The sequence below is a fragment of the Theropithecus gelada genome, chromosome 7b (assembly GCF_003255815.1).
Source record: "Theropithecus gelada isolate Dixy chromosome 7b, Tgel_1.0, whole genome shotgun sequence".
Lineage (NCBI taxonomy): Eukaryota > Metazoa > Chordata > Mammalia > Primates > Cercopithecidae > Theropithecus > Theropithecus gelada.
Window position 1 is genome coordinate 82,863,098 of NC_037675.1, and position 25,902 is coordinate 82,888,999.

The 25,902-nt window shown below is 38.3% G+C and overlaps 1 protein-coding gene and 1 pseudogene across 2 annotated transcripts in view; both read right to left on the reverse strand.

The window, feature by feature from the left end:
• Positions 1–25,902, reverse strand: part of SEL1L (SEL1L, ERAD E3 ligase adaptor subunit) — a 69,257-nt gene that overhangs the window by 14,125 nt on the left and 29,230 nt on the right. Inside the window, exons 4-16 of the mRNA XM_025391861.1 lie at positions 20,445–20,612; positions 18,606–18,711; positions 17,121–17,283; positions 12,755–12,808; positions 12,605–12,664; positions 11,569–11,650; positions 11,050–11,204; positions 7,984–8,040; positions 5,418–5,486; positions 3,294–3,371; positions 2,147–2,209; positions 754–841; positions 287–435 (exon numbers count right to left, since the gene is read on the reverse strand). Of these exons, the coding sequence (XP_025247646.1) occupies positions 287–435; positions 754–841; positions 2,147–2,209; positions 3,294–3,371; positions 5,418–5,486; positions 7,984–8,040; positions 11,050–11,204; positions 11,569–11,650; positions 12,605–12,664; positions 12,755–12,808; positions 17,121–17,283; positions 18,606–18,711; positions 20,445–20,612 (1,292 nt within the window). The remainder of the gene's footprint in view (positions 1–286; positions 436–753; positions 842–2,146; positions 2,210–3,293; positions 3,372–5,417; positions 5,487–7,983; positions 8,041–11,049; positions 11,205–11,568; positions 11,651–12,604; positions 12,665–12,754; positions 12,809–17,120; positions 17,284–18,605; positions 18,712–20,444; positions 20,613–25,902) is intronic.
• LOC112628705 lies at positions 13,355–14,596 on the reverse strand (annotated as a pseudogene). The gene has a single exon (XR_003120468.1). The product of XR_003120468.1 is annotated as a non-histone chromosomal protein HMG-14 pseudogene (transcript).

Genomic DNA, 25,902 nt, shown 5'->3' on the forward strand with positions numbered 1-25,902 from the left:
CACATTTTTTTTTGATGCTGATTATTATCAGATACTGTCTTAGGTGCGAGAGATACTGCAGACACTAATGTCTCCCCTCATACAGTTGACTCTAATAGGGAGAGACATTAAAGTAAGTATAATAATTACACACCGACCCCTTAGTCTTCCCTCAGTATATCAAAGCTAGGTAGGCTGAGTCTAGAACTATGTAAGAAAACATACCAAGAAAACCAGAATTAAAAGCACAGACTTTCCTGCTGGGCAAATCAACTCCCTACACACAAGCTGGTAGAAAAGACCTTACCTCCACTGCAGTGTGACATGATCGCATCACACCGGTGCCACTGGCATGCATCTGAGCTAGGTTGTAGAAGGCCAAGATATGGCCTCCCTGAGAAGCTAAATTAAAATACTTCAAGGCCTGTTTATAATCTCTCTTGACTCCAATGCCGTCTGTAAGAAAAAAAAAAAATCACACGAGATAATAGACTTAAGATTTAGTTAAGCATCAGAGGAGGCTTATATATGAGGAATAAAACTCTAATGAAAGAATTCTTACAAGTAAATATGTGAATCTAATACAAATTAGCATATTGATACAGATTAATATAATTTACAATGAAAAACACAAGATGTATAAATCATTGAACTGGCAGAACATTTAACCAGCCAGAATTTGGTAACACCCATTTCCATATCATAACGCCATCCAGAGGAAAACAGCTTAATTTAGAACTTGGTGTATCCACCATTAATTCCAATGTTACTTACTATAGTACATGGAACCAAGCTGTAGTTGCCCATCCACCCAGCCTTGTTCAGCAGCTTTCTGGAAATACTTCAGGGCTAGATCATAATTCTGTAGAAAAAGATGTCATATGATGAGAACGCTCAAAAGGCTGACATACTCAAAAGTTAAGAGACTTATTAAAAAAATGAACAAAGCATATAAAAAAATTCCCAAAGAGCCATTAAAAAGATCACTTTCTAATTCTTATAATAGATAATAATATACATTAAGTCACAGGGGGATTAATATTTAAGGCGGTGAAGAAAAGCAAATAAGAGTTTTTGTGAAACAATTTGTATGCTGCTCTCAGAAAGCATAAACACTAGTAGAACATCAGACCAGGAACTAAGAAACAGTCTCTTCTCTGCTAACCAATTAATCCTTTTTAAACCTCAATTTTCCTAAAATTAAAGAAGGGAAATTCTCTCCTTATTCTTTTATTCCCTGTGTACCTTACCAAACACTACATTATTATTATACTTCAAAGGTCATATGTACCCAAGGAGAAAAGTTAAAATAAAGGTTACTACTGAATTTTAGTGTCCTAGAATGACTACAAGGCCTCAAAATGAGAACACATTACTGTCTTTTGTGTTAGAGAATACCTATAGATATTAAAAACCTAGCTCTTAAACCTAGCTCTTAGTTTCAGCCTCAAATCAAAAGGACATATTACTTAGAAAGATCATATAGAGAAGGCAACAGCAATATGAATCCAGGGACATCCAATACGAGGAGGCTGCACCGAAGGATGAGATGCAATGGCCAAGGAAACCCAGACACAGACAGAACACCAGGGAAGGGAGAGGTCAAGTGAGGTAGAACCAAAAAATGTCAATTGGACTGACATTTAGGAGGTTACTGGTGATCTGTACAGACAGTATAGTTCCATGAAGCAGAAGTTCGATTGCTAAGAACTCAAGAGTGAATGGCAGCAGCTTAGTTTGACTCTTGAGTGAAGGGCTGGGAGAAGAGAGGTGGTAGCTAGAAGGGGCAAAGGGCAGAACAGAAAGCTTTCCTCCTCCTAAATGGAAGGCAGTTATGCATTTTGTCAGGCTTGAGTAAAAAAGTAGGCAAGGAGATAAAGTCCTGAGAAATGGTTAGAGCACGTCAGGTAGAGAGCAGAGATGGAAGAACAAGAAACAGCTCCACACCTTTGGGAGAAAGTGCCAGACACAGCTGTTCTAAGAGAGCTGAGAGGGTGTCTGTCGGGTGTGGGGTGGTAGTGAGACAAACTCAGACAACAGGAAGAGGTTCAGCTTTGCTTACAATGGAACAGCCCCACCTGGGCTGACTGGAAGCTAATTAAGGAACACGTCCCTACCTCTCCAGCCGACTGATTATTAAAGTCAGAATGTCAGACTGAACACTTACAACTTGAACTCCTCTCCCGTAGAGGTAGGCCATTCCGAGCCCACTCTGTCCAACTGGGTTGCCCTGCAAACCAGAGAAATCAGACAAAAGAGTGAAAAGAATTCATTCAAAAATAGGCAAGAATAAATAACTGCAAAATAAATCATTTGTAAGCATATTCAAAAACGTGTCTTAGTACTTTTCAGTTCAAAACAAAATTTCTTCTCATCAGACTAAACATAATATTTATTGGCTTTTAGACATTTGGGGGCTTTGAGTAATTTGCTGAAAAAGAGTAAAGAGTAAATTCATTTAGAATTCAATTTTGGTGACTTACTTTATGAACATCTGTACCATGAATTTATGACATAAAGCATGACTAATGTATTTCATCAAAATGAAAAGCAGGCCACATTTTTGCAGTTTTTCATTGGTAACATCCCACCCCAATAAAGAGGGAAGGTATCAAGGAACATCTTGTAATAAGAGCATAATCATGTAATAATAGCAATGCTGCTATCAGGTGACAAAAATATATACTTAGGATTATTGGAGTGTCACAGAGCAAAGAGAATCACTGTGGGACTAGATTTTGGGACTAGAAAAAAAAAGAATCTAGAATTTGCCTAAACTTAGAGGGACAGAAGACATCTTTAAAAAGACTGTCACAGCATTCCTTCGGAAAACATTCAAGTGATATCTGGAACTACAGTAACGTATAATAGTTGACAGAGAGGTAAGTGCACATACTGAAGACATACAAAATTGTAGGTATTCATATGCAGTTTTCTGAGCCAAAGAAAGCCTAAATTATGTACTATGATTATCAAAAGTACCCTATTATGTAAGCTTTTCAATTTCATGTTGCAATATAAATAGGGTAGATTATATAACTTCAAGTTCCACTACTAAAAATCAGTATTTCCCTGATTAGGAAACTTCTCAGTGAAACTTAACAATTAAAAATCAACAGTATGGTCCCTAAGAAAATTGCTTTTTATCAGGAGGGCTTTGTCTAATTAATACATTCACATGAATCATACTTAATAAGCAGTTTCAATAATGTATAGCATGAGTTGACTATGATTAACCTTTTAATATAACAAATTTATTTATTAAAATATTAGCAATAAGGTACACATTTCAGTACACTGAGACAAAGCCTTACCATGTCAGCAGCTTTCTTAAAGTAGTGGAGAGCTGTCTCATTACTCTGAGGTACAATGTCACTTCCTTCCGAATACATCTGGAAAACAGATCCCAATTTCAGTAAGAGCTGTAACCCTTTCTCGAATTACATTTTTCTCCTTTCTCACCTCCTTTCGGGTTTTGTTAGATCTCATGAAATCTTTCCAAAAAATTTAGAATTCCCCACAGGATATTTTAGAATTAAAATCAAAGGCTGGGTACAGTGGCTCATGCCTGTAATCCCAGCACTTTGGGAGGCCAAGGTGGGCAGATCACCTGAGGTCAGGAGTTCGAGACCAGCCTGGCATATGGCAAAACCCCGTCTCTACTAAAAATACAAACATTAGCCAGGCGTGGTGGCATGCACCTGTAATCCCAGCTACTCGGGAGGCTGAGGCAGCAGAATCACTTGAGGCCTGGAGGCTGCGGCTGCAGAGAACTGAGAGCTTGCCACTGCCCTCCAGACTGGGCCACAAAACATGACTTCATCTCCAAAAAAAAAAAAAAAAAAAAAAGAATTAAAAGTAAACCCTTAAAAGCAAACATTTTAATAATTATATATTTATTTTGATGCCATCTCAAATTTATGCCTTATTTGTAAACATGAATACATAAAATCAGCTCATATACTAGTCTCAGAAGAAATCTTTAAGCCCAGCATAAATCATTTTTCTCACTCTACTCCAGGGCAGTCAAATGGTTAGTAAGTTGCTTAGGATCAGATCAGTGATTCAACAAGGAAAGGGGGAGCTGCTTGCAGCATTCATTCTTCTTTCTCCTCTACCACTACTTTCCCCAGGATAAGATCACAAGTGGGTCTTAAGTTCAGGAAACGAAGTAACTAAAAGGTTTATTTGAAAAGGGTTTAAACACTAAACGACTAGAGTATCAGGTATGGAGAATGATAAAGGGCCGAGAGAAAGAAAAACAGAATGGTCAAGACCGCCTTTATTCACATACATGTTAAAGAAACAATACATCTAAAAGATAGCTTTTAAAGACAGTGACAGTAATTGAGAGCAAGAACCAAAAGAGGAATGAAAGGTTCTTAAATGCTTAACAAAAACAGATGGGAAATACCAAGTTCCATGCTACGGAACAGCTGGAATATTTAAATGTAGTTACCACACCCCAATTACTAGTATGATCATGAGACAAATCATGATGAAATTTCCCTGTTGTAAAAACCTTTGTGATATAGTCCATCTAAACTTCCTTACTTCAGGATTTACTTAGAAGTGAAAATACCCATTGATTTACAGTATGTTTCAAAATAATGAAAAAGTTTTGAGATTCTTCCATGACATAGGTAATTTATTTATAAAGTTTCTACACTTAAATGTTCTGTTCCCTTGATTGAGAACATAGCTACAATGAGAAGAGGTGGGTCATGGCTACCACATTTAAGACAATTAAAAGCTCTGCAGATAAATTTCAACAAACTCTAATTGCCTCTATTCAGTATGGAAGGAAACAGGTAACTGTGAGAGTCTTAGCAAAAAACTGCACAGCATCAAGAATACGTTCCTCATTATTGCATACAATACACAAAAAGTAGGAGCTCAATGAGAGTTAATTTCAATGGAGAATTAACATACTGATGAGTAAACAGTATGTTTTTTTTTTTTTTTTTTGAGATGGAGTCTCACTCTGTCACCCAGGCTGGAGTGCAGTGGTGCGGTCTCGGCTCACTGCAAGCTCCACCTCCTGGGTTCACACCATTCTCCTGCCTCAGCCTCCCAAGTAGCTGGGACTACAGGCACCTGCCACCATGCCAGGCTAATTTTTTGTATTTTGAGTAGAGACAGGGTTTCACCATGTTAGCCAGGATGGTCTCGATCTCCTGACCTCATGATCCACCCACCTCGGCCTCCCAAAGTGCTGAGATTACAGGCATGAGCCACTGCACCCAGCCGCAAACACTATGTTATATTTAAGTTGCCTAAGAAAATGCCTCTGAACAGCACTTTAAGATAAAATAGTCATGCACTAGAAATTTTATTTCTAATTTATTTTTGGTAAATTGTTGATCCTGAACACAATACATGCTAATTATGCAAACACCTCTTGCTATTGCATAAAACATTCACAGGATGTACAGTACCTTTCCCAAAAAGGCCATGGCATGTGAATTGCCAGCATTTGCTGCTAAATTGAAGTAATCAAATGCTCTCTGTGAGAAAAGAATTTATTAAAATAATTAGTTTTTAACAGAATCTGCTTTTGACTTTCAGCCAAAGTAATTATTTCAGGAACATTTTTAAAATCTTGTTATATATTGCAGTGTTTTAAAAACAAGAATACCCAGTCACGAATATTTTGAAAGAGAAATCGGAACATCTAGAAGTCTTATTTTACCAAATAACTGTACCATTTATCATTAAGTCACTGCATAATTATAGATACAAAGAAATTTCTTATGTCGCCTAAACTTAAGGTCCAAGAAGGCTCCTGTTATTTTTAGGCAAAATGAACATCAGCCTGCTTAAAAGACACATTTAAGAGCAGCTTGACTTCTTTGGTCTATTTCGCTAATGATAACCTGGGAGAAAGGAAAAACTAAGAAGCCTTTCCAAGACATGGAGCATATTTTCATTGTTCTCTAAAGGAATACAATTTCCTCTTGTACTGTTTAGACAAAAATTCTTGACCCTACTTAAAAATCACTTAAGTAAACACACTAGCGTCACAGAAATTCATTATCACCACTCTCAACTATATTGCCGCCCATTTTTTTTAAGGACCTTGTACCACTGGTTATTCCTCTTCTTTTCCTTGCTGACTTAACTTCTCCCTCTTTTGGAACCAGTTCCCCCTCAACCACATTCTATAATCTCATTATCAAAAACTAAAACTCAGCAGGGTGTGGTGGCCCTCACCTGTAATCCCTGCACTTTGGGAGGCCAAGACGGGCGAATCACTTGAGGTCAGGAGTTCGAGACCAGCCTGGCCAACATGGTGAAACCCCGTCTCTACTAAAAATACAAAAATTAGCCTGGCATGGTGGCATGCACCTGTATTCCCAGCTACTTGAGAGGTTGAGGTGGGACAATCAGTTGAAGCCAGGAGGTGGAGGTGGCAGTGAGCCAAGACTGTGCCACTGCACTCCAGCTTGGGTGACAAAGCGAGATCCCGTCTTAAAAATAAATAAATAAAATAAAAAAACTCAAACCAAAACATACAAGATATGTAGCTCCTTTAGACCCCCAATTTCTCTCCAATGATGACTGTTCTGTTAGCTACTTCCCTTCACAGCCAAGCTTCTCGAATAAATGGTGACATGCACTTCAATTCACTCTATCATCTAGTCTTAATTGGCTTCCATATGCTACATCAAAAAGACAGCTCGTCAAGGCCACGGATGACCTTCGTATTGCCAATCTAAATTTCAGCTCACCTCACTCCACCTTTCTCTGCAACATTTGGCAGAGTCCATCATGGCTTCCTTCTCGACAGACTCTCAGCTTGGCTTACAAGATGTCACACTCTCCTGGTTTCCATCCTAACTCTACGGGTACCACCTAAGTCTCCTTTGCTGGTTATTTTTCTATCAGTTGACTTCTGAACATTAAAGTTCTTCAGGGCTTAGTTTTGGACTCCATTCTCACTTTGCATTCTCTAAGCCAACTCATCTACTCCCATAGCTTCACACACCATCAAGATGATGGCAACTCCTAAATTTATATTTTCAGCTTCAATCCAGTCTATTCAACTACCTCTGAACACCCTATCCAATGCCTGAACATACCCCTAAAATCTTCTCTCCTTGACCTCAACTTGTTTCTCCTCCAGCAGCTCAATTTAAGCAAATGGCAATACCACCTTATTGGTTGCTTAAGGTATCAGCCCCCCTTCACTCATACTGTATCCATCACTAAGTCCTGTTACATTTACCACCAAATACGTCTTGAATCCATTACTATCTTCCATTACCGTAGTTCTAGTCCAAGCCACATTCTCTCTCACCTGAACTTCTGGAATATTCCCCTCCCTGATCTGCCTGATTTTATTCTTGGGGTCTTCTAATTCATTTTCTATACTGCAGCCAAAGCTCTTTTCAAATCTGAACATGCTGATCTTCGTAGCTCCCTGCAGTGCTACAGGGATATGCTGATGTGATCAGGCATTGCTTATTTCTGTTTCATGTACTATGGGCAGACAGCCACATTCCTGTAGTATGGGCAGACTAGCCATATTCCTTCCTGTCTCTGGGTCTATGCACATACTGTTCTTTTTGGCCTGGAAGGACCTTATCTCCAGTGTCAACTAAAATGTTCTCTACTTCTCTTTATGGGAGTCTTCCCTGCCAAGTGGTACTTCCTATCCATTAACCAATTATTGTATCTTTTGAATTTCCTTTGTAAGAATAACCACAATTTATATTTGGTGTGATCATTTAAAAAATATCTAATGCTCCTATTAAAGCTCCAAAAGGGGAAAGACCAAAATTATTTTGTCCAATATTGCATCCTGCAGTGAATGGCACATAGTAGGCACTAGTATTTGTATTTTTCAGCTTTCTTAGGGGTTGGTTACATCTTGAAAGCTCATTTGTGATGGGTGTTTAAATGACACAAGTTTGATACTGGCATTGACTCAGCAAGAAATATATTGAGAACATCATTTCCTGCTATAACTGAGGTGCAAAGCCCTAGGAACAGGGTAGTTACCTGATGATTCTGTTCTACTCCACGTCCTCCGTGCAGATGCAGTTGTCCCAGACCAACCTGAAAATGATCACAAACAAGGCAAAAGTAAGTGGTAGCATCTGGCACACAATTAAAATCAAACCAACAAGAAATGATTTGGTCGTAAAATGGTTTCTGTTCAGGACTCAAAAAACTAAAAGATTTAGTCTTAACTCCTGAAAATGTTATTCTACTTTAACCTAAAAATTTTGAAAAGGAAAAACGTATACTTGTAATTGCAAAGCACCATTTGCGGCCAGGTGCTGTGGGTCACACCTGTAACCTCAACACTTTGAAAGGTCAAAGGTGAATCACTTGAGCCCAGGAGTTCAAGAACAACCTGGGCATCATCGCAAAATCCTGTCTCTCCAAAAAAAATAGAAAAATTAGCCGGGCGTGGTAGCATATACCTGTAGTCCCCGCTACTTGAAAGCCTGAGGTGGGAGGATCACCTGAGCCTGGAGAGGTCAAGGCTGCAGTGAGCTGTGTTGTGCCACTGCACTCCAGCCTGGGTGACAGAGAGAGACGCTTTCTCAAATAAAAAACAGGCTAGGCACAATGGCTCATGCCTGTAATCCCAGCACTTTGGGAGGCCAAGGCGGGTGGACTCTCTAAGGTCAGGAGTTCAAGACCAGTCTGGCTAACATGGTGAAACCCAGTCTTTACTAAAAATGCAAAAATTAGCTGGGCGTGGTGGTGGATGTCTGTAATCCCAAATACTTGGGAGGCTGAGGCAGGAGAATTGCTTGAACCTGGGAGGCAGAGGTTAAGGTGAGCCAAGATCATGCCACTGCACTCCATCCTGGGCGACAGAGCAAGACTTCGTCTCAAAAAACAAACAAATGAACAAACAAAACAAAAACCAAAAACACAAAGTATCCTGCTAAAGTGGAGGTGAAATCAAGGCATTTTCACATAAATTAAAACTGAATTTGTCCCCAGTGAACCTGCTCTAAAGGAAATACAAATGGGTGCTCTTCAGAAAGAAAGAAACTTACTAGAGGCTGGGAGATACAGTAAGAAATAAGAGCTGGCCAGGTGTGGTGGCTCATGCCTATAATCCCAGCACTTTGGGAGGCTGAGGTGGGCAGGATCACTTAGGCCAGGAGTTCAAGATCAGCCTGGCCAACATGTTGAAACCCCATCTCTACTAAAAATACAAAAAGTAGCTGGGCATGGTGGTGGACGTCTGTAATCCCAAATACTTGGGAGGCTGAGGCAGGAGAATTGCTTGAATCTGGGAAGCAAGAGGTTACGGTGAGCCGAGATAGTGCCACTACACTCCATCCTGGGTGACAGAGCAAGACTTCATCTCAGAAACACAAACAAAACAGAAAACAAAAATACAAAGTATCCTTCTAAAGTGGAGGTGAAATAAAGCATTTTTACATAAATTAAAACTGAATTTGTCCCCAGTGAACCTCCTCTAAAGGAAATACACAAATGGGTGCGTTTCAGAAAGAAGGAAAATTACTAGAAGCTGGGAGATACAGTAAGAAAGAGCTGGCCCAGTGTGGTGGCTCACGCCTGTAATCTCAGCACTTTGGGAGGCCAAGGTGGGCAGGATCACTTAGGCCAGGAGTTTAAGATCAGCCTACCAACATGGTGAAACCCCATCTCTACTAAGAATACAAAAATTAGCTGGGTGTGGTGGTGCATGCCTGCATTCCCAGCTATTTGGGGAGGTTAAGGCACCAGAATCGCTTGACCCCAGGAGGCGGAGGTTGTACTGAGCCAAGATAGTGGCACTGGGCAACAGAGCAAGGATCTGTCTCAAAAAAATAAAAAAAATAAAAATAAAAAGCAATGAAAAGGTAAATTTGAAAATAAATATAAATTAATATGGACTGTACAAAACAACAGTATCTCATGGTACCAAAAAATATAAAATCAAACACACACAGAATACTCTGAGATCTCTGTGCTGTCCTGGAAATGGTAAAAGTGCTCATTGTACCAGACTTTGGTAAGTCAAGGATGCATGTTGTGATTGCTAGATAACCACTACAAGAGTAGCCATCATGCTAGCAGAGGGGAAGAGATGCAACAGGAAAAAGCACTCAAACCAAAAAAAGGGCAAGAAAGGAGAGAAAAGTAAACATGGAAAGCAAGATACACAGAAAGCAAGTAAAACAGAAAATTTTAAGTAAATTAAATTTTACATTAGTGTAAATGACGAGTTGATGGGTGCAGCACACCAACATGGCACCAGTATACATATGTAACAAACCTGCACGTTATGCACATGTACCCTACAACTTAAAGTATAATAATAATAAATAAATTAAAAAAAAAAAAAGATGTTGAACAAGTTTATTATAAGTCTATCAGCTAACATATAGATCTACCTTTCACTACGTTTTTTTTTTCTTAAGACTCCACTGCTAGTCTTAAAACCAACTGTTCTTAATAAGTATCTAATGCTCATCTGTACATGTCCTAAATTAGAAATAATTGCAAACTTAGTGGAAAAAAATGTAAATGTTAAAGTTCTTTTTATTTTAATATCAAAAGAAGCCACAAAACGCGTGTGTGCACACATGGTACTTTGATGGACATTATACAATTTCCATTAAACGAGCTTACTTCTGTTCTTGACCTTGAGGAAATTATGATTTAAGATGAGAAGAAAACATGAACGGTAAATAGCTCTGAAGAGCATCTGATATTGCAAATATTCCAGGGACTTCTTGTTTACAGAAATGACAGTTTTCATCATTGGTGACTCTAGTAAGAGCCTTCATCATCGGTGTTAATGCTGCTCTGTTCAAGCAGTGATTTTTCAGCGGCAGTACATGGGAGAGTCACCTGGACAGTTTCAGGAACCAACGCCTAGGTCCCATCCCACACTAACCGAAATGGAATATCCTAAGAGTGTGAGACTCTTGGTATTTTTTTTTTAAGGGGCTCAGGTGATTCTAATATGTAGTTCATAATTGCTCAGGGCAATGAAAATGTAACTTACAGATATAAGTGCTTGCTCCTGTCCCCCACAGATTAAAATACACAATGCAGTAAAGATATTTGGTGAGATGTTTAAACACGTACCTGTGCTTGCACATCACCTTTTTCAGCTAGGAACTGGTAATATTGAATCAAATCTTCTTCTAGCATTCCACTGTTCATTCCTGGATTTTCCACTTCATCAGGCAGCCGTATTCTCTGTACTACTGAGCCTCCTGTTAGCGAGATATCACTAGCAACTGAAATAGAGGGATAAAATAATAAGATTGAGGAAAATCAGAAGAACTGTTCCAGAGAGATGTACAATTCTAGCTGCCAAACGCTGACAAACACTATGTTAAAGGAATCTGTTTTTATGGTAGTCTATATAGATCGCAAATCAGTAACCTATTAATAAATTGAACTTTTTTCACAACATAAATAGAACCTAAAGCAAAAAATTATATTTAAAAAAAGTGCTTCTGAACCTTAACTAGTTTAAAGATGAGTCTACATAAAACAGCTATTTATAACACTTCAAATACAACAATAAAAATAGAAATGTTTAAAGTTAATTTCAGTTATTTTTTTTTCCCTGAAAGGTAAAAGGGAAAACATAGATACCATGATTGGCAACAAGACGATAGTGAGTCAGTGCAGATTCACAACTCTGGAGGACGCCGATGCCAGCCCAGTATCTGTAACCCTGTAAAACAACTTCACGTGAGGAGGCAGCAGTTTCACGTACCTCAGTGGCATTCTTCGTGGAACAAATCAAGCTAAGCATCCCCAGAATTTTGCTGTCATTTGATCCAAGGACACTAACACCTGATTTATGCTAAGATTTAGGTTTTGAGGTAATTTATTCAGCAACTTCAACAAGAAGGCCATAGCTAAGAACAAAGAAATAAATAATGTAGTTCCTAGAGCAATCAAAATAGATGTTACAAACTTTATTTTTGAAGTGTGTACATTTTACTCGTAAGAGAAAAATTATAAGGGCTTTTGCTTAGAACCGGTTTTAATCTTAAGACACAATTTTATCAAAAATGAGTTAATCTTCCAAATTAGCAAAGAAAAAGTAACAGCAAAATAGGGAAAATGAGACTACTGGAAGAAGGCAAAGTGCCATTAGCAATAAATGACCAGAATAAATGGGAAGATAGCTAATCATGAAGAGTAAAAAACAGAGAGTAGAGCTCTCTGGAGTCATTCTGCACAAATAACTTCATGAACTTTAACAATCTTTAGGGCACTGTTGCAAAATAATGTATAATATTTCACGTTCTTTTTCTATAGCCACTATTTATAAAATTTTGAAAAACTAAAGTTTTAAAAATTATGATAATCTAATTAAAAAATGATTCTGACAATTCCAACTCAGAGAAAATTTAAAAAGAGACATTTATCAGATCGCTCTTTTTAGGGGCAATCAGCCAAACTAATCATTTTAAAGAAAAATTGTGGACGCCACCGATTTTCATTTACATGTAGATTCCATGTGTCATATCCATTAACAAGAATTTGAAGGAAGTTCAACTGAGTATTTGGTATTAATACAAGCAAATCTCGATCATGAAAGCTGAAAAAGTTGTGGCTGCTATAAACCACAAATTCTTCTGATATTAATGTTATTAGCCTTCTACTAAAGTCTACTTACCAAAACCATGTGGGCTATTAGATTGCCCCCAAGAGCTCCAAATGTGTAATATACAAGAGCCTGTGAAAGAACAAAAAATGTTTAACTGAACACAGGCACACATTTATTCAATTCAAACTGTAACATGCAATAAAGTTTTAATAGTATTACCTTTGCCTGACTTGAATTAACACCAAGTCCAGAGGCATAGAGAAAGCCAAGAGCCTGAAATAAATGATAAAGTAAGAAATCTTGAGTTGGTGAAGGTATATCCAAGACAGACACAGTTTTATATACTACTAAAAAATGCAAGAGTCTTTAAATGCTAAAAGACTTGAATTCAAGTACGTACAAACGTGGATTAAGGAGCCTTGGAAAAGCATTCAGGGTTTTACACATTACACAATTAAATTAAATGTAACATTAAAAAAAAATTTTACTTATTTGTGGCCTTTTTTTTTTGAGACAGAGTCTCACTCTGTCATCCAGGCTGGAGTGCAGGGGCGTGATCTTGGCTCATTGCAACCTCTGCCTACTGGGTTCAAGTGGTTCTCCCACCTCAGCCTCCCGAGTAGCTGGGACTATGTAGAGGCGTATGCCACCGTGCCCGGCTAGTTTTTGTACTTTTTGGTAGAGACAAAGTTTCACTATGTTGGCCAGGCTGGTCTCGAACTACCGACCTGAAGTGATCCACCCCCCTCAGCCTCCCACACTGCTGAAATTACAGGCGTGAGCCACTGTACCCGGCCACAATTAAATGTAACTTTTTTTTTTTCATAATTGAGATTTTATTGGTTGAAGATCAGTACAGACATTTCAATTTGTACATAATTCTTAACACATGTAATGAAATTCTAAAAAGCCATGTATTGTAATTCTTTTTTAAAGTTATTCTAGTGACTTTCCAGCTTAAAATTTGGAAGCAAATTTTCCTTAAGAGGGTATCAAGTACCAGTATCTTCACATGTTGCTCAGCTGTTACATACAGCCCACCAGTTCACAACTGAATAGCATGTACACTACATATTCAAATCTGTAATCTTTCACAGCACAGTAACAAAGTTATTAGGAAAACAGGACTACCACAACCAAACATGTTACAGCGTGCACACAATTCCGACAGGGAGCGCCATGATCAAGGAGTGGTTTTCTTTAGGAAACAATTCTACTAAAAAACAACATGAGAATGGAAGTAATTTAAAATGTTCAAGACATTAAATGCAGGACTGACTCCATATTGCCATTTAATATGCTTTGTATTATAGGATATAAAAACTAACCCCCCATGTATGGAATGTTAAGCTGACACCCAAGACAGTCAAAGCCTCCCATAATTCAATATCCCACACTATTTTCTGGTTGTACCAAAAAATAACCAGCAAATGATTTCACCTCTTAAAAAAAAGCATTTATACTTAAAAAATGGAATGAGGTGGGATTCCCTCCTTCTTAAAAATGTTTCTAGAGCTACTAAAAAACTTGCATTTACAAAATAGTTGATAAAAATATTCTTCTGGATTGTACAAGAAGGGAGACAGGGACCACTGGTAAGACATGGTATATGGTATTAATCAGACTTGGCTTTCTCTCCTGCTTCATCAGAGGCTGGACTCTCCTCAGTTATTGTTTCTCCGCTTTCTGTAGGTAAATCTTCTTTAAAAGGTTTCTTGGTTAGCCACTTTGGCCTGATTTCCCTTTGCTCCACTTTTCCCTTTTGTTTGCACTTTTTGGTCTGAAGATTTATCCTTTGCTGCTGCCTTTTTCGGTTTCGCTTCCACTTTTGCAGGAGGTTTAGCTGACAACCGTGCCAATCTCCTCTTGGGCTCTTCCTTGGCGGCCCCTTCGGCGGAGCTGACCTTCCTCCTGGGCATCGTGGCGGCGGGGAAGGCGCGTGCCGGGTGCCTGCGGGCCGCGGCGCGTGGAGAGCCTTGGCGAAACTGGGCTGCCTGGCCACTACCACTCCTCCGGCAGCGCGAGCTTCTGAGACCCACAGCGGGGGCGGTGGGAGAACCGGATCAAATGTAACTTTATTTTTATTATTTTTTTCGAGACAGAGTCTTGCTCTGTCGCCTAAGCTGGACTGCAGTGGTGCAATCTCGGCTCACTGCAGCCTCTGCCTCCTGGGTTTAAGCAATTCTCCTGCCTCAGGCTCCCGAGTAGCTGGGATTACAGGTGCTGCCACCATGCCCAGCTAATTTTTTTTTTTTTATATTTTTCGTAGAGACGGGGTTTCACCATGTTGGCCAGGCTGGTCTTGAACTTTGACCTTGTGATCCGCCCGCCCGGGCCTCCCAAAGTACTGGGATTACAGGCGTGAGTCACTGCGCCCAGCCAAATGTAAGTTTAAACAACAAACGTTTAGCTTGAAAACAATTTAATATTAACTAGAAAGACAAAGCTGAATACATGTAAACATGACTTTATGAACAACCATTATGAAGACAACTCCCATGATCGGTACATCAGCATATTTCTCTATATATGCAGACAGGAATACACTATGAAAACAGAGAAGATACGAATTACCAAGATAAACTATCCCAGATATAAAAAGAGGCAGCAAGGGGTCAAGTTGAAGGGGTCAAGGGAGAAAGGCTGCTCTACAATGTTAGAGCACACATGATTTTCTAAAAGTAAAAACAAAAAAATGGAACAAACAATGCATTGGTGAAGTTCAACCTTTTCAATCCTTTGCCTTCTGTGGATCGTCCTTGTTGTTGGAAAGTATAAGCTAACGTGACAAAGGCAGGTGTGGCAGAGACTGCAGTGCTCACTGAAATCATGAGCTCCTCTACATTTCCCAGCTTCTCTGGAGAATCACATGCCTGGGATATGGCTGTCAGGGATGTAAGCCTGAAAACATCCTAATGAATCCTGAGGCTCTCTTTTCTCACTTCATTGTGGCGTGGAAGCCCCGTGTAGCAATCAGTGTAGCTACATAACAGAAACAGCCCATGACCAGGAGTCACTATTCAAAAAAGAGTGACGCCAACAGGAGAGCTACATCAAATCTAGCATGAGCAAGAAACAACTCTCTGTTATTTCAGACAGTTGTAGTTAAGCCACTGTGATTTTCTGGTTTTGTCTGTTGCATCAACTAGAATTAATTTTCATGGAGAGAATGCTTTGCAACATATAAAGTGCTGTGGTTTTGTAAGGTTCTAATATTAGAGGGAACTCACGCCTTATAAAGTAAAACTGTTCTTCAGAGCAGAACGCCTCTGAAAATAAAGAATATATATGTTTTTATATAAACTGATTCACGCAAAGAAGGGAAAAAGTTTTGAAAACAAAGGGGAACCATTAAGATATAATCTGTTTATAATAAAATACTGAGGAAAAAGCTGCAGAATTGTTAGGTATTCAGTTTTAAGAAAACAATTGCTATGACTCCTGTTATTGGTCATATAGTTTGAAAACAGACTTTCCTCGCGATTAGATATTTCATTAATCTTTAAGCAAGTCTCACAGCTTGAATAAACTTGAATTATTGAAGGAATTTTAAATAAATATGATGGTCCCCTAAATCCAGGTGTCAATCTTAGCATTATTAACGGGGAAACAACCAGATATTTTATCAACTGATGTGATACAATGTAGAATACAGAACATCCCTTGTAATGTAGTCTGGCCACAAATATTTTACTTGTGTTCATCAGCTTTTAGCTGTGACATCCTATTGACAGGAAATACAGGTGATGAAGAAACAAACTAAAAGCCACCATGAAAAAACAAACTGAAGTAGGATATTCTGCAGAAAAACTGGCCCTATCTCTAATACAGACAAAAAAGGCACTGGGGTATACTAGATAACAACAAAATGAAAGGTCGAGTCCTGGACTGAATACTGGTTTGGACAAAACAGGTATAAAGAAAATTTTTGGGTTCAACATCATATGAACATAGTGTGGATATTATGTGACTTAAAATGTGCTGGGATGAAAAGGTGAAGTTCTAGAACAATAGACAGTGATATCTCATTTTAATAAAAATATCATGTGTATATATACACAAAGAAAAAGATCTATTATAGAAGGATATGCATGCACTAATATATTATTACTCATATTTGGGTGGTACATATGTGATGTGTACTTCTTAGTTTTGTTAGTTTGTATTTCTAGTTTCCTATAATGGACATGTACTGCTTCTGTAATAAAATACTTTTTTAAAAAAAACCCAAGATTAACATGAGCTGCAACATCTGAACTTTGGAAAAATGCAATGGTGAGTAATTTCAGATAAAAAATAATTTGCTTCATATTTCATTCTCTACAGATCTAATTTGGAAAACTACAAATGTAATTGTGGCAAGGCACAATTGCAAAAATGTCTTCACTGACTATAAATGTTCCCAGACTAAGGAAAAAGACTATCCAAGAAGACTGATAAAATGGTTAGCCACAAAATCAGTATTTAAAGATACTTCATCTTCCAGTCGGACTTTTTAAAACAAGTCAGGACATAAAAGAGTAAATTGCTTTTAAAATGAACAAGTGCTATATGCAGAGAGATTCTTCACTGAGAATGTACTTACAGTCTGTCCCTTGGGAGAGCCTTCCTCAGTCAGCTTCTCAAACATCTCTCTCGCTGCCTGGATATTCTGTGGCAAGTAATCACCAAATAAAAGAGCATATGACACTCTCTCCAGGGCTTTGGTATGGTTCATGCCCGCTGCCTTCTGAAGATACCGATAAGCTCTTTAAATGTAAACAATTAAAAACCAAATTAGTAACGTTCTGAAACTGCCATTACGTTTTTTTAAATCTACTAAAATGCAGCATAATTTCCTTATGTTACAAAACCCCTTTGATAACCTTTTGAGATACGGAGTTTCACTCTTGTTGCCCGGCTGGAGTACAATGGCATAATCTCGGTTCACTGCAACCTCCACCTCCTGGGTTCAAGCAATTCTCCTGCCTCAGTCTCCTCAGTAGCTGGGATTATAGGCGTGTGCCACTGCACCTGTCTAATTTTGCATTTTTAGTAGAGATGGGGTTTCACCATGTTGGTCGGGCTAGTTTCAAACTCCTGGCCACCTCAGCCTCCCAAAGTGCTGGGATTACAGTCATGAGCCACCACGCCCAGCCACCCCCTCTGATAAATCTTATTTCTATTTGGTCATGTTACTTATATATGTAAAAAACATCCTGCTTTTTTATTAAAAAAATTTTTTTTTTGAGACACGGTCTTCCTCTGTTGCCCAGGCAATCACAGCACACTGCAGCCTCTCTACCTTCTAAGATCAAGTGATCCTCCCACCTCAGCCTCCCAAGCAGCGGGACCACAGTGTGCACCATCATGCCTGGCTAATTTTTAATTATTTTTTTAGAGACAGGGTTGCACTATGTTGCCCAGATTGGCTGGCTATTTTGTTTTTCATATGAGGTACCAGTTCTCCCTGTTATCCTAATATCTTGAAATAGTCTAATTATACTAACAGTAATTCTAAAAACTTCTATTAAAAAAAGTTAACCAGATTTGCAGTAAGAGATTACAATATGATGGTGTCCAGTATATTATCTAAAAATAACCGTTGCAATTTTCTTTTTAAATCTTTGCAGACTGTAAAAATGTCAGCTGAAATTAAAAGGACATAAGATGTTACGAGATAATCACTTGTTCTGTTTTTTTTTCCAAGCACAAATTCCTAAATTCCAGTCAAAAATTACAAAGCAAAACCAAAAAAAGTACTTGACAACAATTCTTTTTGTTTTATGTCATTTTGAATTATAAATAGTATATGCATTCTTGGTTCTTAGAAACTACTACAACTTGAGTCAATCATTGCCATTTTACTCACTGTTACTGTAATCAGTACGTGTAACAATTTTACCTTAACAAACTAAAGTGTGGTAAAAGCAATGCTACTAATGCCCGCAAGTCATATTACGTTTTCTTGTAATGGAACTTAAAAAAATCTTCTGTGTCTCTGGTAGTCCATTTTTTAAATAATGTAGTTGCTATTTGTCTCAGTAATGGCCTGTCTTGGGGGAAAAGTGGACTTAGCAGTGCTACCTACTCTCTTTTTTGGCTTTTCTTATTGCTTCCATTAAGGATTTTCATTCCAGTTTGATACATCATTTCTGCTTCCTGCATCTGCCGTCTCTTAGCAGCCTCTTCTTCAGCTAAAAACAAAATGTCAGATGCATTTAAATGGATTTTAATTCTACACCAATTATCAACCATAAGTATTTATTCTTTCTTTTGGGCAGTCATACAAACGTAATGAATGATCTTTCACTATTCTCAAATACAATTCTAAAAACACTTATGTGTGGCCTTTACATGACACAAGACAAAACTTAAAAAAATATATATATATAATTCATTGAAATCACTTTCTTATAGAAATACCAATACCAAGCTACTCTTAGAGGGTACTTTTCTGTTAGAAATGCTAACTTTTAAAAATATAATTCAACTAAAATTTCAGATTATATGTGATACGGTTTGGATCAGTGTCCCCACCAAATCTCACACTGAACTGTAATCCCCAGTGTTGGAGGTGGGGCCTGGTGAGAGGGATGGTTTCTCATGAATGGTTTAGCACCATCCTCTTGGTGCTGTTCTTGTGATAGTAAGTTCTCACGAGATCTGGTCATTTAAAAGTATGTGGCACCTTGCTCCTCACCATCTCTCTCGCTCCTGCTCCCACCACATGAGATGGCTGCATCTCACATGGAAGTTTCCCAAGGCCTCCCCAGAAGCCAAGCAGATGCCAGCATCATGTTTCCTGTACAGCTTGCAGAACCGTGAGCCAATTAAGCCTCCTTTCTTAATAAATTTCCCAGTCTCAGGTATTTCCTTATAGCAGTGTGAGAATGGACTAATACAACATGCCAAGGTCAGCTAAAATAAGGTCTGGACATTAGAACACAGTAGTCAGAAAAATGCTGTTATATCCAAAGGACACTTTAGCTCTATTGGAAATACTGTATATCTTTATGAGGATAAAATATTTGATTAAGTATATAATACAAATTAGTAAAAAATTGATTTTTATTAAATATAGAAACTGATTTAATGTTCAAGTTCACCAATTTTTCAAAATCATATAACACTGAAAATCACAGAACTGTTAAAGATTTTTCAAAAGTTATTTTGCTACTGTAAGAACTCATCAAAAGAAACATATTTCATTAGAACCAGTATTTATAGAAACAGAAGCAAATTCTTCTTATAATATAAAAAAATTCTGGTGCATTAACTGGAGTACCCAGTCACACTGGCCTAAATCTAAAGATGGACTATATTTGATGTGCTTCCTCTTTTAGGATTGCCCAAATACTCTGTAAAAGCCATTTTTTTAAAAAAATTGGTATTTAATGGGTTATGTTCAAGATTTTCTGTTGTTTTTTCATAGTTAGAAAGTTTTTCCTGAACATAGCTTTCCTTAGAGGTCAGCATCTTTATAATGACATTAACACTAAAGATGGTTAAATATACTGTATTTGTTAAATGTTACCCTGGCATAGCATATTTCACTCTAAGTATTTTTTAAAAGTTATTTATTTTTCTTCTAATCACTATTAATCTTCTCCATAATGGCCCAGTTTCCTTTACTGTCCCCCAAAAGTTTTATGTTAATTTACCAGCCTGAAGGGTTTAACAAAACAACCTGTGTATACCAATGGAAAACCATCTCCAAAAAAAACGTGAGTGTGACTTGAATGACACAGCCTGAAACTAAATACACCATATGCTTCCCACTCTTAAGTCCACTCTTTAAGGCTATAACGACATTAGCAATGTTGGCCATTTCTGACCAATGTGGAAAAGGATGACTAGAAAAAGGCCTTAAAAACATTGCCCTAGACATAAAGCAATGCAGATCTGCCTCCTACTGAGCAATACTTACTTTCACAAAAGCCCCACTTTTCATCTGCTTTGTAGTCATAGGTTGTAGCACACCACAGTCTGCCATCTTCCCTCCCATCTGATGTACATTCATCATATTCCTTATCCAGGAAAAGAAAAGGGAAGTGGCAGGGCTCCCCATGTGCTGTGCCTTCAATGGCGGTCAAAGCTGGAATGACAAGAAATAAAAATCTCAACATGAACAACACCTCTGGTATTCATGGATTCAATGCCATCAATTTTGGCTGTTAGAATTTGAAGCAAAGATTCATGATGCCTGATTTGTAATCGGGAACATAAAAGGGCTAGCAAAGATTTTGATTAGGGAGGACTTGGTTTAGTTAATTTAGTGAGCATGGCTAGCTGATTACCTAGCATCTGTGTCTAGGTTAGACTTTCTGAAGTTCCTGATATATAACCTTAGAATATTAAAAGTCTACTGTAAAACTCCTGCCCAAAAAGCAAGCACAAAAAATAGGCAAAATGCAAGTGAATCAATTCTACTGCTCAGCAAAGCTCTCCTTGTTTCTGAATGCCAGAAGTCAATTTCTTCAGTAATACGGAATTATATAGGGAAAATGCTCCCCCCAAGGCAAAGTTAACCACTCACACACTCCTCTGCAATCCTGTGGCATTTTATTACAGTACTTATCCCATGTATGGAAGTTACTTCTTTGCCATACTCTGGTTCTCACTGGACTTTGAGCTTGTAAAGGGTAGAGACTGCATCTGTAATTTATTCTATAAATTATTTCTGAGTATCTCTTAGGTGTCGGAAATCATGCTAGGTGCTAGAAATGAGGTGGATCAGAGGTCTCTGCTACACACAACTTACTGCCTAGCCAGGAAGGGAGATATTAAGCAAATGTGTGATGGATGCTATGGAAAGGAAAGCCTCCCCTCTCAGGAACTGAGGTTTCAACTGAACCTCAAGGGTGTGCAGGAGTAGCAGTGAATGAAAGACTCAGGGGTGGGGTGGGTAGGAGTACTCTAACAGGTGCTAAGGTGGCAAAAATCAATGAGTGGCAAAGTGGACAAGAGAAGAGGCTAAAGCGGCACGAGGAAGCCAGACTGGGGAAAACCTTACAAGTCTTAATAAGGAGTTCGAACTTTTATCCTGAGAACAACGGAAACTCACTGAAAAGTTCTGCGTAGGAGTGACATGCTCACACTTTATTAGAAGAGTGGAAAGTATGTAAAAAGTAAGGCTGGATGTAAGGTGACCAGTTTAAAGGTTGTAACAGTAGTCTGAGAGGCATTGGTAGCCCAGAGAGGGGAATGGAATGGAAGATGTGGATGTACTCAAGTGATGTTAAGGAGGTAGATATGGTACCACTTTCTAGATGTGTGGATAAGAGGAAAGTTGAGTCAAGGAAGACACCCAGATGCTTTAGGGGTACATACATGGTTGCCCTTACTAAGATACAGAATTCTAAAGGAGGAGTAGGTTACCGGGTAGGTACTGCTATATTCAACGTGGCTACTAAACAAACAAACAAACAACAAACAAAAAAAAACCCCACAAAAAACAACAGCAAAAACAAAAAAAACACAAGTGAAAATGTTTTAGACATGTTTCAGTCATAGATTAAAAAAAAAAAAAAAAATTCTCCAGTACACAGATAATAGTTGAATTCAAGGGTATGCATAAGAATGCTGCATGAGATGTATATGAGAACACCAGAGGTCCAGGACTAAGCCTAAAACCATACACAGTAGGTATGAGCCCATGTCAACTTCCACTAGTTGCTTTTACATGGAGAATTTAATTGGGTAGCAGAGCTTGGTGATGAAGGGTCTAGGTTCTGGAGTCAGAACATTTGATGCAAATCCTACCACTTATTAGCTGTGTGCTTGGAGCAAATTATTTAATCTCTTAAGATTACTTAGCGATAACTTCCTTATCTCCAAATAGGAATAACAGTCCTTATTGCATTGGGCTGTTTGCAAAGAATGACTGAGATAATACATGTAAAGGATTCATTATGGTGCCTATCACTTTAGGTAATAAGAGTCCAAGAGATGACAGCTGCTATTATTATTATGGGCACCCCCGCTCTGAAGGCTAGAAAGTATCCCTTCTTTCTTTCCAGTGTAAAAAAAGGCATATCCTACTATACTAATTTAAAAAATATTTTCAATAAGCTATGAGAGACAAAATGAATTTCAAATGGTTTACACCAAGTAAATGTCACTCATCCTGGTAATAAGAGGCAAATAACTTTTTTACCTTTGCTTTGTCTATGTTTTAAAGCTGGAGGGATCATGCTACCTGACTTCAAACTATACTACAAGGCTACAGAAACCAAAACAGTATGGTACTGGTACCAAAACAGAGAAACAGGCCAATGGAACAGAACAGAGTCCTCAGAAATAATACCACACATCTACAGCCATCTGATCTTTGACAAACCTGACAAAAACAAGAAATGGGGAAAGGATTCCCTATTTAATAAATGGTGCTGGGAAAATTGGCTAGCCATAAGTAGAAAGCTGAAACTGGATCCTTTCCTTATTCCTTACACGAAAATTAATTCAAGATGGATTAGAGATTTAAAATGTTAGACCTAATACCATAAAAACCCTAGAAGAAAACCTAGGTAATACCATTCAGGACATAGGCATGGGCAAGGACTTCATGTCTAAAACACCAAAAGTGACGGCAACAAAAGCCAAAATTGACAAATGGGATCTAATTAAATTAAAGAGCTTCTGCACAGCAAAAGAAACTACCATCAGAGTCAACAGGCAACCTACAGAATGGGAGAAAATTTTTGGAATCTACTCATCTGACAAAGGGCTAATATCCAGAACCTAAAAAGAACTCAAACAAATTTACAAGAAAACAACCAACCAACCCCATCAAAAAGTGGGCAAAGGATATGAACAGACACTTCTCAAAAGAAGACATGCATACAGCCAACAGACACATGAAAAAATGCTCGTCATCACTGGCCATCAGAGAAATGCAAATCAAAACCACAATGAGATATCATCTCACACCAGTTAGAATGGCAATCATTAAAAAGTCAGGAAACAACAGGTGCTGGAGAGGATGTGGAGAAATAGGAACACTTTTACACTGTTGGTGGGATTGTAAACTAGTTCAACCATTGTGGAAAACAGTATGGTGATTCCTCAATGATCTAGAACTAGAAATGCCACTTGACCCAGCCATCCCATTACTGGGTATATACCCAAAGGATTATAAATCATGCTGCTATAAAGACACATGCACACGTATGCTTACTGCAGCACTATTCACAATAGCAAAGACTTGGAATCAACCCAAATGTCCATCAGTGACAGACTGGATTAAGAAAATGTGGCACATATACACCATGGAATACTATGCAGCCATAAAAAAGGATGAGTTCGTGTCCTTTGTAGGGACATGGATGCAGCTGGAAACCATCATTCTCGGCAAACTATCACAAGAACAGAAAACCAAACACCGCATGTTCTCACTCATAGGTGGGAATTGAACAATGAGATCACTTGGACTCGGGAAGGGGAACATCACACACTGGGGCCTATTATGGGGACGGGGGAGGGGGGAGGGATGGCATTGGGAGTTATACCTGATGTAAATGATGAGTTGATGGGTGCTGACGAGTTGATGGGTGCAGCACACCAACATGGCACAAGTATACATATGTAACAAACCTGCACGTTGTGCACATGTACCCTAGAACTTAAAGTATAAAAAAAAAAAAAAAAAAGGATCTCTAATGCAATGTATAGGCAAGGAATCCTTTAGTAACAACTTCAGAGGAGTCATTCTGACTACAGAATTTGGAAAGGACATCCCTATACACCGCTACTAGATCCAAACCTGCCGCTGCTTTAGAAAGACAGTGTCTGAGAGTCAGGCATGGTGGCTCACGCCTGTAATCCCAGCTTTTTGGGAGGCTGAGGTGAGCGGATCACTTGAACCCAGGAGTTTGAGACCAGCCTGGGCAACATGGTGAAATCGTCTCTACTAAAAATTCAAAAAATTAGCTGGGCGTGGCAGTAGACACCTGTAGTCTCAGCTACTTGGGAGGCTAAGGCAGGAGGATCACTTGAACCTGGGAGGCGGAGACTGCAGTGAGCTGAGAAAGTGTCTGTAGAACTGCAGTTTGTAAACCTGAATTTCAAATTAAATAGCAAATGACGGTTTAAAAGAATACTTCTATGATAATAGAAATCTTTGTCTTAAAAACAAATAGCTTATCATAGGAATTCTAGTTTGCCAAAACTTATATTTTCTAAGTATTTCAAATATATGAAATAATTCCTTTTCATGTGATGAACTATATGACAGAAAAGAAACCGGAGAGAGTAAAAAATTTTTTGACAACAAAAGGTTTTCATCTACTGCTGATTCAGCACTGACATAAGCAGGAAGAAACCCCATGAGGCACTTGCTTCAATTTAGTCAAAACTGCAACCTGTCAAAATAATTCATTAGTGAGTTACTACAATGAAAATTTGTTTCTCTCAGCTACCTTCTCCAAGGGAAATCACAATATGGAAAGTGTTATTACCTTTTAAACTTGTTTTAAAATCTTCCAAAAGTTATTGGTTGGGACTCCCTAGTTTCAAATTGATTATCTCAAACAGAAACTCCTCACAATAGTTTTAATTTCAGTTAATTTTCTTTCTATGGAGAAATTCTGCAATAATTTCAAAGCCATCCTTTTAAAAACCTCCACAAGAACAGTGTCAATTTTAAAAACAAGGCAATCACTGCTCCGGTATAATGAAGCTGACAGGTTATGCAAATTAAATTAGCGATAACCAGTAGTCAAATCTGACACCATGAAAGGGAAAAATGGGTTCTCAGTTCTGCAGCTTCATGTAAAATTCACATTTTCTAAATAATGAATATTTTGGCTCTACAATTAGTGACACAGTATCCCAATCTATTTGGACCTCAAGAGTAAGATATTTATAGTACAGAACTTACTGTAATACTGAACAGAATGCTTTACACTTCAACTGGTAGAAATCTGCTCTTGCAAAGTCAATTAAAATCAGTCAAGAAAGTAAGAAAAAGCAAAAAGCAAAACAGAACTGAAAATATTCAGTGTTGGTCAGAAGATGGGTAAATGAGTATGAAGACAGTGTCTGAGAGTCAGGCACGGTGACGATGGCTCACGCCTGTAATCGCAGCAAGTGAATATATTAATACAATCTCTTCAAGAGGGGCATTTGGTAATACCTATTAGAATGTAAAGGTCCATATCTTTAGATCCAGCTTTTCTACTTCTAGGATGTTTACTTAAAAAAATGCTCCCAATAACACACACAGAGATTATGTGCAAGAGAATACTTGTACAGTATCCTAATTTTAAAAACATAAAACCAAATGAACTCAAAGATCTACTGATAGGAAACTGGGAAATACACTATGGGGCAGCCATTAAATGAAAACCAGGGCATTGTCAACATGGAAGGATTTAAAGGTCCCTAGA